General features: G+C 37.6%; 3 protein-coding genes across 4 annotated transcripts; all 3 read right to left on the reverse strand.

Moving 5' to 3' along the window:
* Positions 1-2,634: 2,634 nt before the first annotated feature.
* On the reverse strand, positions 2,635-4,367 carry spi2 (Spi-2 proto-oncogene). The gene is made up of 5 exons (XM_068307459.1): positions 4,304-4,367; positions 4,099-4,183; positions 3,946-4,013; positions 3,679-3,823; positions 2,635-2,983 (listed from the first exon to the last, which is right to left on the reverse strand). Exons 1-5 carry the CDS (start codon positions 4,304-4,306, stop codon positions 2,676-2,678), a joined length of 609 nt encoding a protein of 202 aa, XP_068163560.1. The 5' UTR covers positions 4,307-4,367; the 3' UTR covers positions 2,635-2,675.
* A 649-nt stretch (positions 4,368-5,016) lies between these two features.
* On the reverse strand, positions 5,017-7,363 carry spic (Spi-C transcription factor (Spi-1/PU.1 related)). Of its 2 annotated transcripts, none has more exons than XM_068307328.1 (5): positions 7,156-7,363; positions 6,920-7,007; positions 6,624-6,745; positions 6,430-6,532; positions 5,017-6,339 (listed from the first exon to the last, which is right to left on the reverse strand). In XM_068307328.1, exons 1-5 carry the CDS (start codon positions 7,156-7,158, stop codon positions 5,876-5,878), a joined length of 780 nt encoding a protein of 259 aa, XP_068163429.1. In that variant the 5' UTR covers positions 7,159-7,363; the 3' UTR covers positions 5,017-5,875. The 2 variants fall into 2 exon arrangements, with proteins under 2 accessions (XP_068163429.1, XP_068163428.1); XM_068307327.1 differs by having other exon boundaries at positions 6,430-6,535.
* A 3,525-nt stretch (positions 7,364-10,888) lies between these two features.
* Positions 10,889-15,169, reverse strand: LOC137589404 (bcl-2-like protein 13). The gene is made up of 2 exons (XM_068307148.1): positions 15,047-15,169; positions 10,889-12,029 (listed from the first exon to the last, which is right to left on the reverse strand). Exon 2 carries the CDS (start codon positions 11,856-11,858, stop codon positions 11,175-11,177), a length of 684 nt encoding a protein of 227 aa, XP_068163249.1. The 5' UTR covers positions 11,859-12,029; positions 15,047-15,169; the 3' UTR covers positions 10,889-11,174.
* Positions 15,170-15,186: the final 17 nt, after the last annotated feature.

A 15,186-nucleotide genomic window follows, 5' to 3' on the forward strand; every position in this document is an offset into this window, starting at 1 on the left:
ATAACATGCTCCTCCTCTCTTTGGTGGACCGTCTGGCTCTGTCCTACACCTACTGTTGCATCACCTTCTTCTATGCATTGGCTGCTGTGACTTTTTAAGATGAGAACCAACAGCAAGTGATTGTTAGGTTTACATGGAGATAACATTGTTATTGTTTCTGAGACATTGTAGGACACTTCTTTGGCCCTTAGGCTTAGCAGATTAATGCAACATATATTTTGTAGTTTCAGCAGTAAAAGTTATTATAAGTTACTGTTGATTACACATAATCGAACTGTGGCTTTTGCTGTTTGATTAAAGAAGTAATTACTCATTTTCTGATATTGCTTGTTTACTTTCTTGTGAGTTCTCTCATTATTCGTATTAAATTGTATGCACAGCCGGCTATTGCTAAGCTTAGTTTGGGGATATGTCTGGAGACAGGAAAACACCTAGGATAGCTTTAGGCTAGCAACATCTACATAATGCAGGATGACCAAGATATAAGGTCTCATTATCAAAAAATAGATTATGTTAAAGCTAGATATTTTATTTTATCTAGACTAAGATAAATTTGACAAACTATATGTTGAAAGTATTATAACATTGACTTTAGGGAAATGACAATTACTTGTCTTTCATGTGGCTCTGTGGTGCACCAGCATCACTCCCAGAGTGTACGCTGCTTCATGCCCCAAGATCGCTGGGATAGGCTGCAGCAGCCCCACGACCCATGACAATGGAAAAAGCGGGTACTGATGATGAATAATTGAATGAATGATATGACAATTACATCAGTCGTCTCATCCAGCTCTCAGTAAGAATGAACGAAAGATATTCCTCATATTCCCCCTTCATTAGGAAGGTGGGGGCTTCAGTTAGACACCAGAGGTGAGTATCAGTAATTCAGAAGTAAGGGAAGAAGAAGTAGACAGGAAAATCAGGAGGTGGGGAGAGATGCCACCTTTGTCACAGGTTTGAGGGTGATGTAATGGTCTCTAACAATTCCAAATGGTAAACAACACATTCATAGAAGCTGTACATTCGTCATAAATTTTTGAAATGACATATGGTGACTTGATGCCAAATGCTGGATATCACTTTAATCCATGGAGAATGGAGTCCAACAACAGCTGACTTTTCAACCTGACAAATAAATACATAGGAGATGCCTGGGCAGTAGCTATAAGGCCTATACTTAGAAAGCTATCATAAACCTTGACATATGACGTGTGGATGTGACATGAAAAGAGTGTTTCATTGTAAATTATGTCATTGAAGTAGCTGCTTTATACCCCATCAATTTTTTTAGCATGTCAAACACCAGTGATAAATCAAGTGTGACTTCTGGTAAGGTCGCAAAATTGAAGTGCAGAGACAGAAAGCAGCTGGATTAAGGAGCAATGACAAAGCTGATGCTTCTACTGAGAGCACTTTGAAACATCTCCAGATGTACACCATCAATCTCATATAGAATATCTAATGCATAGGGAATCAACAAACCCACTTGAAAATGTTAATGATCTCAACAAAGAAGGTGTCTAAAACTTTTGCAACCAACTCTAAGACTAAGTCAATTAATTCTTCACATGGCCCAGCAGGACAGCAACGGCAAGGCACTGCTCTATTTTAGTCTCAGTATACTGTCTGTGATAAGGAATGCAGCTTCTATCTACTGTCATAAATGTATCATCATTTCCCAGTCGCATCATACAGGAAGATCTTTGAAATGAAAAATGAGGCGCTGTCACTAATATGGAAGCATTTAGTCTAGATGATACTCTGTCCTTAAATGACTGTTTAGGCAATTTAGCTCAAAAGAATTTGGCCTTTCTTGGTAACAGACACCCATCACTCGCCTTAGCCCATTTATAACCTGGAGTGGGCTCCAGCAGTAAATACTAGGCTTAGGAAAGTATCATGTGGGTCCAATACAAAGAGCACAAAACCATTTGGTGTTGCCTGGGCCAGACAAGAGTTCACATCACAGAGGTGATTTAGCCATGAGGTCACACCCCACAGGAAAAGAAAATGTAGAGGCTGGTGCCTTTGGGATGGACTACACTGACACCCTCTGGTTTACAACAGGCATCAAAAACTATTTCATGAGGGAGCACACATGCACATATATACTTATCAGAAAATCAAGGATAAAAGTCTGGTGCTGGGCATGAATCTCAGGGAAAAGATGTTACTCCTCCATTTACATCATTAGGTTAGGGGTCATTCTCTGTATTGCTCAGGGCACTGACTAGATGGAAAAATGTGGATAACGAGAGAGATATGAGATTAAAGAAAAATATTTCTGATGGAAATCAAAAGTGTTTCTACTGATTATGGCATATTTTGTTCCTGTCTGATATTGTTTTCCAATTATAGTCTAACTTATATACTTTTATTCAATGGTGCATTCATCATAGCTGACCTTCTACTTCATCAATCTCGCTTTTGATAACAAAATATTTGATGCAGTGGTTTACATGCTCCTAATCAGATGTTCCAAACACATTACACGACTAAAGACTCTTAGTTTATTTTTAAAATTATTACTTACACCGAAAAGAAAAGCATGAATGAACAGAAACAAATCTAAACAAAAAATGTAATAACAGAGGAACTTAAGCTTCTACATTCAAAGGAAAAAGCTCAGGTAGTTCCATAAGACGTAAGAAGACTTGAACAAAATTTAAAATACTTCAATAATCTCCTTGATGGCAGTTCTGCAGTAAAAATAATGTGTCTCGACTGAACTGGTAGGTGAGCTTCTTCTTCACCTTGAAGATCTCTCCAGAGCGGGCGTAGTTTCTAAGGGCACGGGACATCTTTTGGTAAGTCATGGGCTTTTTGTTACCCTTTCTCTGACCCCAGAGCGCTGCCACTTGGTCCTTGTTCCTGGAGGAAAAGCGGAAGACACCAGTGGCTGCTGGAACCCAGGAGACACAGTGGGCCATGTTTGGATCCTCCAGCATCTCAAACAGAAAGTGAAAGAGTCGCACCTTTCTACCTGCAACCATTGAATGAACATTTCAGTGGCACAATGAAAATTTGACAGTAGCAGCAGTGTCCCCGCACCCCTGCTGTGCTTCAGGAGTTTCCACAGTGTTCCCAGAAAAACTATAAATGACTCATTGCATCCAGCAAGAAGGACAGGTTTTATCTGTCTGTTTGTTCGTTGGTCAGTTATCAAGAAGATTATGCAAAAACTACTGATAGGATTTCCGATTTGCTGAGTTCCGTTGTAGTTTTCATTTTTATTCTACGTGTACATAAGGTAATGACCGCAAGTTTTGCTCTTTTTTTATGGGCTTCATACAATTTCCATAAGAAAAAAAACATCTTGAGTGCAACTGCTTCACAAGTGAATTCAGGGAATCAAACAGCACCAGTGTTACACTAAAACACTGCACTGCTTATGGTTCATGAGTTCCTTAAATACAGACATTGGCAGAAAATAACTCTTCGCTGATGGGATACCATTTAAAGCACAAATGAAAGCTGCAAACACTGTGGTTATCTTTCAGATAACCACAGATAACCAAGATCTGAAAGATACACAAAATAGCAAATGAGTTACGCCACATCTCCATTGTATTTACAGTAAGGGGAAGATCTCGTATATCCTCTCTTGGTATTGTTTCCCTCAGGCTGCCAGCTATCAGGGCAATAACAGTCTCTACTGACATAAAAAGGAGAACTCACCACTCCCCGCTGCTCTGGTTGAGTGTTTGCTTGGTTGTTTTGTTGATGTGACATTTGGCAGAGGACCACACTCACATATTGTAGCCATTGGGTTTTGGCTGGTAGCTTGTCCCATGTCGTGTGCCAGAAAAGGCAGTTTTGTATTCTTTGATGATGGTGACAATGATAGAATATCAACAGATGTTAAGGACGTGTGCTTGCAGCTTTTACCATCAGCTTAAAAGAAATTTCTTATATGGACGTTTAAAGAAATATTTTCAGTCTTACATTTGGCTCGTAGCAAGTCCAGCACTGCTGATAGGATTCCTCCTCACCAGTCCAGTATACCTTGTCCACTGAAGAAAAAAAAGGTTAGGTTAAAAAAGGTTAACATCTAATTAATCCTAATTAATTAAATTTTATTTTCCATGTTCCTCTTACCATTTTCTCCAGCAGTTTGCTTATAGTACTCCCCAAGAAACTCTAAGATCACCTCCAAGTCAGTCTGTGTCTCCTGGAATGAATCCTAATAAAGATACATATTTCAAAATCTGCCTCAAATTCTCATCCGTATTTTACCATACAGGACTTTTTGTTGGGATTATAATAATAATCATGCTATTTTTGCAGAACGCCTGGACTTTACCATAGTTGTTGAGGCTGATACTAAGGTCCTTGCCGTTTGGGAGAATTATGCAAAACTGACATTGAGACACTCACCCAGACTCTTATTATATGCTCCACAGGAACCGGCTTTCTGCATAACACCTGATGATTTCTACACCCGTGCTCGCAGGAACAATGATCACCATCCCACAAAGCCCCAACACCAGCACCAGCCAGCCCGTGAACAAAGCCCCCCAGCACTGACCACATCCTCCCCGCAAAACTAGATAAGACCTGACCCAGAGGCACCATCTACAAAATGCTCTCCTTTCAGGAAAATAACACTTGCTACCATATTTTTCCTCACCGGATATGCCTTACTGTCAGATTTTGCAGCGCTCTAATATTTCACTACAATGGAGACAGTGCCAAATCTTTCAACACAGTCTTTATATTTTAGCTTTCAATTGTTTCACAAAGATAAACGCATTGCACAGCTGATGGTACATAGATTAATTTATTGATTGTATTCAGAAGATTACAACAAATTCTTAAAAATAGAAGTACATTTATTTATTCATGCAATAAATATCAAAGGTAAAAAAAACATTTTCATTAGTACTTTCATCAAGAAAATTAGCAAAATATACATGTAATCACACATAATGTTTGTTGTTAATTTCAACATTTGATAGATTATATATTATGAAGGTGATTAAATCTAATTTTTTTTGTTAAAATGACATGACCGTTGTCAGATTTTTTTTATGCATCCTGTATTCTACTTTTTTACAATTGCTACTAAGAAAATATAGAAAGGTCTTCATATACTAAGAACTGTTCTCATGAGCATTATTGATTTTACTTTAATTGCATATTAATTTTAGAAAAATTTCCTCCTGCAGTGGAACATATGCTGTGGTCAAATTTGTATTCTATTTTTTTTCTGCTTCTCAATGGTAATTTATAACGTCAATCAGAAACTCAATTTTAAGTTGTTATACTTCAAATGTTAAATTTAAAAATTTAACATCCATAATCTTTATATTAAGTTCAAAGCCAAAATATTTCTCTTGCATTAATCTAGAATTTCTTCTAATTAGTTTAAAGAATGTTAATAGTTATTAGGTAGGTTTACAGTATTTACATAATTGCTAAATTATAGAGTATTCAAATATATCTGATTAGCTGTGTTCAAACCCACAAAGAAAAACAGAAAAACAATTGTGTTTTTTACATCATTTTAGAATAATATTCTTGCAAGACCTGTACATTCATTGGTTGTCTATGAACCCAAAATAGTGGAAAAAGAGTCTCTGTTACAGTAAGTAATTGTACTTGTATGTACTTAGCAAATGCATATTGAAACATATATTAGCTGCTCTGTTCTGAAAGAGGCATTTCTTTATTCATAAGGAGTTTCCTCAGTAATAATTTCAGCATTTGTAGTTAGAACTCTAAATGGAACATAAATGATAAAATAAAACGAATTTCGACTGACTATTGCTGTTTGTGGCTTCAATTTTCCACCATAACGTGATAACATGCAGGGACTCTCCTTGAAAACTTTTTCAAACTTTAAGGGATTATTCTCCAATGCAATGAAACTGACTCAGAATTTGGTAATGCCGTGTGAAGTGAGGCTGGAGGCCAGGTCATAGTCTTCATGCACATGGTAGTGTGCGCACCAGCTGTGCCAGTCCATCGCTGAGTAGCTCTGTTCAGCCGGGCTCAGCTGCCGGGCATGGACCTCCTCTTGGCATGGCAAGTGTACAGGCACCTTAACAGTGCTGAGTCGATGCAAAATGTCTGGGTTGAACTGGTAAGTAAGTTTACGCCTCACTTTCATGATCTCACCGGTGCGGCTGTAGTTCCTCAGCGCCCTTGCCATCTTCTGGTAGGTCATTGTCTTGCGGTTGCCTTTGCGCTGCCCCCAGCACTCAGCCAGCTTCTCCTTGTTCTTGGAGATGAAGTGGAAGGTGCCCGTGCCGCTGTCTGTCCACTGAATTGAGTCCCCCATGTTAGGGTCATTCAAAGCCTCATGTAGGTATTCATAAAGTCTGAGTTTCTTGCGACCTGGGGGGATTAAATTGGTCCAGTTATAGTGATGGAAGAAGAGACATTATTTCCCAAAGGATTGCTTAGAAACATCTTAAACCTGTATACCTTTACTGTTTCTCTGTGGCGGTAAGATGGAGTAGAAATGAGGTGATTCATTTTGCACAGATTGGCCAATGGAGACATCAGGCATTACCGGAGGCCAAGACTGCTGCTGGGAGAGAAACAGTTGTAATTAAAGAAACCCTCCTCTTTCTATATTCATTCATTCTACTTCTCACAATTTCTTTTGCACCACTTACAATTACATCACCCCAGTTATGTGCAGCAGTTGGTATATCGGACGGATGCGTGACAAGGCAGCAGGAGATCTGGCACTGCAGTGATGGTGGCTGGGTACCCAGTGACTCATAATATGTGCAATCTGAAAGACAACAAGGTGTACATTGTTTATACATGTATATAAAATACAAATAAATACTTTAAAAATGGTTGAATTGACAAAAATAGTTTTTTCATGACGTACACCAAGAAAATTTGAACAAAACCGTAATTGAAAAAAAAAAGTTCCATAACTTCAGTGAATATATTACCATACCTGGATCATAATATGAATAACTTGAATGCTGTTGAATCACATCGATTGCATCCTGGAAATGTTGGTTGATGTCATTGTCCAAGGACGTCTAGAAAAGATAAATGTGGGTTAATTTTAAACTATCTTTTTAAACCTACTTATCCCTGTGCATAAATTTAAAACGAGGAATAAGAGATTGATTCTTTGAGACAGGTACAATGAAAATTCAATCAAAGCTAAGCATCCTTACAACTCACCATCTTGTGTGTCTGAGTTGCCTTCAGTAGAGGCTACTTCTGTCCTAATAGCTGAACAGCACGGCACTAGTATAGGTGTGAAGTGTTCGGACAGGTATATATATATTGCAGACCTCAACTACCTGTTCGCTGTTCAGCAGCATAACCAGGCTGAGAGGACGGTCCATTTAAATGTGTCAACGTCATAATTTGCCAAAACACTACACTTCTTCTTTTTTGGAAGTGCAAGTCAGATACACATCTAGCATCACAGTCTCCCTCTTAATGGTGATCACAATCTGCAGATAACAAAAACCTCTTTTATTGCACGCTCAACCCAGGAATACCACCAATTCTCAGCTTGACCCAAGAATTTGCATACCAAGCAAGATTTGCCTTGAACATATAAATAAGTAATCTGTTGCAGTTCAATGATATGATTTTAAATGAGATTTATGATTATCGTCCATAGGATTGTGGGAAATTGTAACATGTGGTCCTTTGTTTTCCAACCATGCAGTAAGATAAATGCAGATTTGCATGATAAGTCTTTTTTTACGTGAAGTTGTGGCCTGGCTGTTACAGGAAACATAAACAATGGAGCCACTAATTTCCAATAAATCGAAGAGCATTAATTTGTCACTAAAGACAAATACAAGTTTTTATTTACAGTATCTGTATTCTGATTTAGACATCTTCAAGACATGAATATCATTCTGAAAATGATTTATTCTACTATTTATTCTATTATAATATGCCAAATGTGATGAAATAGCAAGAAATAGTGAAATGTTCTCACAAAGTAAGTGAGTTATTTTAGATTTTACACATCTTTCACATTTTTAGCGTTTTGTTTAATTTAAAATCTGTGCATTTTAAGAAACATAGAATTATTTGTCACAACTTTTTTTGCATTACCTTTTTAATTATTAGTTGTTAATTAATAGTTCAGTTATTAATTTGTTAATAATAAAATATGTGTGGATTTTTTTTTTGATTTAGTTTAACATGAAGTTTAATGTGTTGAAAATATTAAAATGCATTTTAGATTTTTGCCCCTCCTTTTATAGAAGCAGCATCATTATATCCTGAAACTTTATGAAAACTCATTGCTCTGCACTCTGCAGGTGTACATAAACACCACAAGGTGCATAGATCAAACTGAAATTAAATCTTTAAGTAACATTATCCTATACCAATGAACACAGTCTTACTTTTTCTAGTCAAGCATCCATGGCCCCTTAAAAATAAAATAACATCTCTGGATTTGTGAGAGCTAATCAAAATCTGGAGGATCCCTATTTTTATTTCATCGTCTACACCTGCTTCTTGTTCATTAACAGGATCTTTTCCGGTCTTCTCACCAAGTTTTACGCAAATCTATTTGGTAGCATTGTTGGATAATCATGCTGATGCACCAACTAGGTAACAAACAGAGAGTTAAAGAACAAGTACGTCAGAGTATTTATCTCTCAAATAGACCAGAATGTCGTAAACACAGCAAGTGCTTGTAAAGGTTAATGATTAATATTGTGGTATTCTATATTAATCTTTGCTCTTCACCCCTAACAACCAACCCCCAGTTCAAATAAACACAGGCTTTTTGAGAAGTTCATTTATCGCAGTCGTGCAGTTTTAAATACCAACTGACTTGATCCCGAAGTTCCCCTTTCAGGACGTGATGTCAAAGAAACAGTTAACATTTAAATGTGATCTGATCTGATTTGTGTAATAAATTTGTTGGACTTATAAATTTATTTTCCAATTACTAAACGATAAATTAATGACCTTGTCCCTCTAAATGATCATGCTGTGTGAATTTGTGTGTATCTCTGTATGATGTGCTGGGGAAGAGAGAGAGATTGTGTGTGTGCGTGCGTGCGTGCGTGTGTGTGTGTGTTTTGTGTGTGTGTTTGTGCAACCATGCAAATGTGTGCATGTGAGATGTTTTTGTGTGTGTTTCCTGCCTTGCAGCAACCTGATAAAACAAAGAACCACAAACCCCGTCCTTCCAGCCACTCCATCTTTCCCTCTTTCCATTCAGCGTGAAACTTCTCGCACATCAACTCCATAAATTTCAGACCACAACCTGTCGGCCTGCAGCTGAGGCACGACAGCTGTTTACTGGTGCTGGCAATGTGTGGGATACAGAGTTGGCCCATCAGCCCTAGGTGTCTGGAAAGGTTAAAGTGTTACAAGATAGTGTAAAAATAATAGTAGACAGTGTCCAATATGTATGTATGTGTATGTCTACATATCAATCTATCAATCTATCTGTCTATCTATCTATCTATCTATCTATCTATCTATCTATCTATCTATCTATCTATCTATCTATCTATCTATCTATCTATCTATCTATCTATCTATCTATCTATCCATCCATCCATCCATCCATCCATCCATCCATCCATCCATCCATCCATCCATCCATCCATCCATCCATCCATCCATCCATCCATCCATCCATCCATCCATCCATCTATCTATCTATCTATCTGTTCAGGGAGTGGAGTTAGAGAAGTTTAAAAAGACTTTATGTTTGTGAAAGTGATTCAGAGAATTTTCAGGCAGAGCAGACACACAGTAGCTTTATGTTACCAAACAAAGAAGCACTTTCCTTCCCCTTCTGATTTCAATAGCTGCTTTCATGTCGCATCAATGTGGGAATGGCACACAACCGCAACACAGTCAACCCCATTGTTCTTCTTTATTTACTGGCACCCGACAAAAATCAAGAAGTGTTAAAGCCATGATTATTCTATCAGTTGAATGATGGTGTGACCGCAGAGTTATGATTGTTATCTATGAGATACTTACAATAAAAAATAATAATGATGTTCTGGGTGATATGGACAGATTGAGTAATTAAAAATTAATTATTTTTGTATTTGTAAATTATTTAAGATTTCTAATCCCAGAAAATACTTCACAATGAAAACACTCATGTTTTACTACATTTTGCCTCTTTGGTAATTCTGCATCAAAATTTACCTTAGCAAATACAGTATATAGTTTATTTTATTTAAAATTTATTTTCTGGTCTTATTAACACAGTTAATTTTGCAGCTTGACACAAGAATCACTGACTGACCAGGAGACAACATCGTTGAGCAGCAAACCACAATGAAGATGGGGGAATTCATGCATTCATTTGAGCGTAATTTTTTTTCTTTACTTTTTGAAGTCTAAAGTAGAAGTTTGATCAATGAAATTCAAATGTTTTGAGTGTGTTAATTAAGATGACGATGAAGCTACACCCAAAATAAAACATTAATGTGGAAATAAGTCATACTTCACAAGATGGATGGATAAAATCAATGGTGGTGCAAACAATCAGTAATGTGTCAAACTCAACAAAATGTATCTGAAATATAGAATGTATTAATATATAATAGATATTACTACATTTTGAGAATTTTGATATGTGATAATTAAAACATTTAATTTCATGTTTTATCATAATTTTTTTGAAGTGTACCTAATTACTGTGTCTATATGTGTTCTGACCCGCCTCTCCACCATTTGTTTCCACCAATTGTGGAAAGTGAACTGCAGCAGAGCCTATTTGCCTAATCAGGGAATGAGCTTGATTGTGTCCTTCATACGTTGTCTAGTGAATATGTCTGTGTAGGTTCTCATCCATCCGGGTCATGGTTGTGTATAGTTGACGCTTCCATAATATAAAAGGCTGATACCTCTGCCAGGAGCTATTGAGAGAATCACAATCACACAAAGAAACACCAAACATATGTTAAGGTTCAGTATTCTTTAAAATGACACCTTACATGATTTAAGATCACAGGTTTGCATTTTTTTTTGGCTATGCTTCCTCAGAGATCCATGAAAAATAAAGGCCATGAGCTCCGCTGTGAGCACAAAATCAATTTGAATACATCAAATTACTTAGAATATGTCACAAAGAGAGCTGGGGAAGCAAATCCAATATTCACAGAGTGAAGTGGAATACTTCATTTGGAATAGCTTTAAAAATAAGAGTCTTTGGTTGGACGTGGATTCACTGTTAGAGGAGAGATCTCCTATTTTCTACAGTACACCACTGCACCGTACGCTACCACTCCGACAATCGCTACCAAAGCGGCGCCTCCACACAGCAGCTCGGTGGAGCCCAGAGGTTCAGCCTTTGGTAAACTGGTGTGCTCTGACTTTTCTCGTGCCATCTGAGTGGATTCAGCTGAATGCTCCTCCACATCTGAGAGGGGAATCTGTGATGGTTGTAATTGCTCTGGACTTTCTATTACAAGCTCTGCTGTTGGTCCAAGGATAGAAGGAGGATGCAGCCCCAGAGCAGAATAAAGCTCAGCTTCACAGGCTGTGGTTGAAGGGGTGGATGTAGAGAAGGGAGGATCAAGCCTGACAATAGGCAAAGCTGGCAAAGCCATTGGGGGAACCACCTGCATGAATTCTCTCTCCTTGGGATGCTCCTCTGCTGATACCAGGAGCTCCTGGGTTTGTGGAGCACAGAGGTCGTCTTCCTTGTTCTTCTCCCTGAGTCCCCCCACCTCCCTGTCCTCACCTAAAAAACTTAACACACTCGTCTGAAGCTCCTCATCCTCTTCCTCTTCCGCCTCCTCGAGCATTTCAGCCTCCTCTTTCTCCAAGTGGACCATATCCGAATTGGACGAGTGGTTCTCCTCTCCAGTCAGAGCCACTCCATCACCGCTGTCCACACTCTTAGCATCCTCGGGGTCCATGTCACCCATAGTGGACCAGGACTCTGCTAACAGGCTTTCACTCTGCCAGGGTCCAGGGATCTCTGGCTGGGTCAGGGACAGAGCAGCAAGGTCAGAGCTGAGGGAGCTAGTTCCCCCCCCTTCTTCATCTCCCCCGCTGGACTCGACTGGGATCTTACCCTCCACAATGAAAGATGGCTGCTGTGGAGACAGGATGAGCGCCTTCAGAGGTCAAACAAACTCATAGGTCTGAAGTGTCGACAGAGTTAGTAGATTTAAAGAGGTTTGAACTATTACTGTAAACTACTATGGCAGCTGCTACACTTCTTGGCAAAATATTTTAACTCACTAATACATGCATTTAACAGTCAATTTGCAAATTAAGGTTTTACACACTTAAGCATACAGTACTGTTGATTTTATAATACAGTATTATAAAATATAATGCAATTAAAAGTATCTGAAGGACAAAGCAGCTGTATGCGCGCTGACAAACTTTGAACCCTCTGCACACAAAGCAAGATTTCCTGAGTCACTGTCCACATTTTAAAAAAATACAATTTTAAAATAAAGTAAAAACAGAGGAATTACTGGTTATTTGAACTAAGACTGAAAATTGGTATCGCTTTAATGCTGCCTTTGCAGAAAACCTGGTTCTGTCCGAACACATTCACCTACAGTACATAGATCATTTCCTTGTCCTGCAAAGATGGCTAAAGTGAGTGGCATCAGTCTTCTCATCTATTTTTTTTTCCAACAGTACTTTTAAAATCAAAGATTTTACCAAGTTACTCAAAAAGTAATCAGAATTGTCTAAATGTTAGACAAGGGTCCCCAAATGATGTGTGACATATACTGTACATCTATATTTCTCTGTCTTTTCATTGAGGTCAGTGAGGCTGTGGTTGGAAAAAATTGCTCACTGGCTGTTCTTTACTACAGTAGCTGTGACAATCTATAGCCTCAACCTGCATATCTTACTATGTTTAGAGACTTTATGCATCTCCATATGTCACCCAAGAGTGGAAGATATTTCAGTCACATGACGTGAGAGTGGAAACGTAAAATAGAAGTGACTTATCATGCATTTATTTTATATGTACTCTCACGGCTGACAATGATGTAAGATCTACTGTTCTAAAGAGTGTAAAATAAAAAATTACGTTCACAAATTTTGAAATGGGTGCTTAAATAGTGTCAAAAATAAAGATCAAGGTGACCTCATTCACCACTCGTATGATGTCTCAGATCTGATTACAGAAAGTATTCACCAGCATACCAGTTAAAAATAGTCCCAACGCTTCACTGTCTAATGTTACATCACATTTACTACAGGTGGCCTGTCTGAGAAAGTAAGAGTAGTGAGTAGTGACTTCAGTGGTTAATGGTGGAGGTTAATCTTTTGTAATTTATATGATTGATCACATTGATTTCACTACAGTTGGTGCTTGTGGTTATATGCTAATGTGTTATAGTGTCTCAGTACCTGTACTTTTGGGCAATGATGAATTTGAAAAAACGAGCATTTCATTTTCCCTGATATGGTTATAAATTTTAAAATATGTTTTAGATTATAATATAAAAACTTTCAAAACAGAATCATAATCCTGAAGGAAAATCAGTCTTACCATATCATATTATTGAGGTAATGATGATTTTTTTTTTGTAAGTGTTGCTTCTGCTAATTTGAATTTATATCTAGATATAATAAAATTATGATCCTGTTCTAAATGTATATTTTCTCAATTATAATTATTTTTACCAATAAAAAAAGCAACCAAATCCAAACATATGAATGCCTCCGAGCTTAGGTTTCTGTATGCTCAAAAATTATTTTTAAAAATTGAAAAGAAATAACTGCAGTGTCCTGGCATATTGACCCTTACTGAGTTTTATATACTGTACTTAAAATTCTGAAATATTATTTGAATGTTTCACATTTATAAGTGGAAAAAATTTACGTGTGAAACCATATAGATATGTATCTGCAGACATGTATCTAAGCTTTAGGCTTTAGAATTTTCTCACTAATTTTTCATCTTGCCACACATTTGAGTCTGTCCCTCTGACTTTTACGTTAAAGCTGGGGTTGACAATATGAAACTCACCAGCATTGAACATTATGGGAAATATTTGTGTTAATATAACCACACAGCTCAGCAAAATCTATAGCAGAGCTGTTCTGGTTGCTTATTTTGTAACTTTAACATTAAAATTAAAGAATAAATAAATCTAAATTAAATGTCTAAATTATTGCTAAATACGTTTCAGTTTGATTTGTGTTGACTCACAGGGGAAAACAAACCCCTTCTGCCTATTTGGCAACATGTGAAAAAAAGCTTTTTGACTCTGAGCCTGGCAGCTGGATAGAATCAGTAAAAATTAAACCTTGAATAAACATCTTCAGTCGTGCAGTGCCTTTAGAGGGCCAAATCTTCTGATAATTATGGTCATGTTTGTGTTTCATTTTCACAATTAAATGTTGATTATTATTATATTTTTTCTCAAGCTTCTTTGACTAAAATGCTCAACATGAAATATCACCTCTCTTTCCAGAGCAAACAGACAGATGCCTGCCAGACGTCACTGACTTAATGACCAACTACCTGCCATGCGTCTGTCATGAACTGTGTGCCCTTCAATCCACAGTGAAAAAGCTTCCTGAAAGATTTAAGGTGACCACATAAACATTTTAAACCACCAACAAGAAAAACATGTGTGCCTTTTATCTATTAAGAGAAAAATCAACCTTTTCTCTTCCATCATCCTCATTTACTTACTGGATTACTTGAGTAATTGGATTTCCATCGATCCTATCCCGGCTACAACGAACTCACAGGCAAGTAAATGATCAGGAGATTTAGAGCAGTCTTTCTCTGCAAATGTGAGAGGGGTACAGAGGGACATCTGAGAGCAGATTTTCCTTAAGGTCAGCTTTCAATGTCAAAGAGGGAACACTGGCTAATAAGACAACGTAAATCTTTGTGGCAGTTTGTGCAAAGAGAGATTTTGTCCTTCAAAACACCAGTGTCCTATAATAACCTTTCTAATTCTGACATTCTTGCAAATATTACTTTGATAGAGCACAGTACACACAGGAGAAAAAAATATGACAACTTTCTTAACAGAGAGCAAATCCTATTCTCAGATTTCAAGTATTTTCTAAAAGTTCTTGCCATATGAATAAAAAAGGAAAGACAACAATCTAGAGTACCTGCCTCCTCTTGGAAGGAGTTGCTGGATGAGTAGCAGATGCTGCAGATCAAAGTGAGTTGTGCATTCAGACATGAAGCCACAAAATAACAGCAAGCAAGACATGCATGCTGCAGCTGGCACAAGAATAACAGAAAGGACAAGC

Source organism: Antennarius striatus, chromosome 22 (assembly GCF_040054535.1).
Source record: "Antennarius striatus isolate MH-2024 chromosome 22, ASM4005453v1, whole genome shotgun sequence".
NCBI classification, from domain to species: Eukaryota; Metazoa; Chordata; class Actinopteri; order Lophiiformes; family Antennariidae; genus Antennarius; species Antennarius striatus.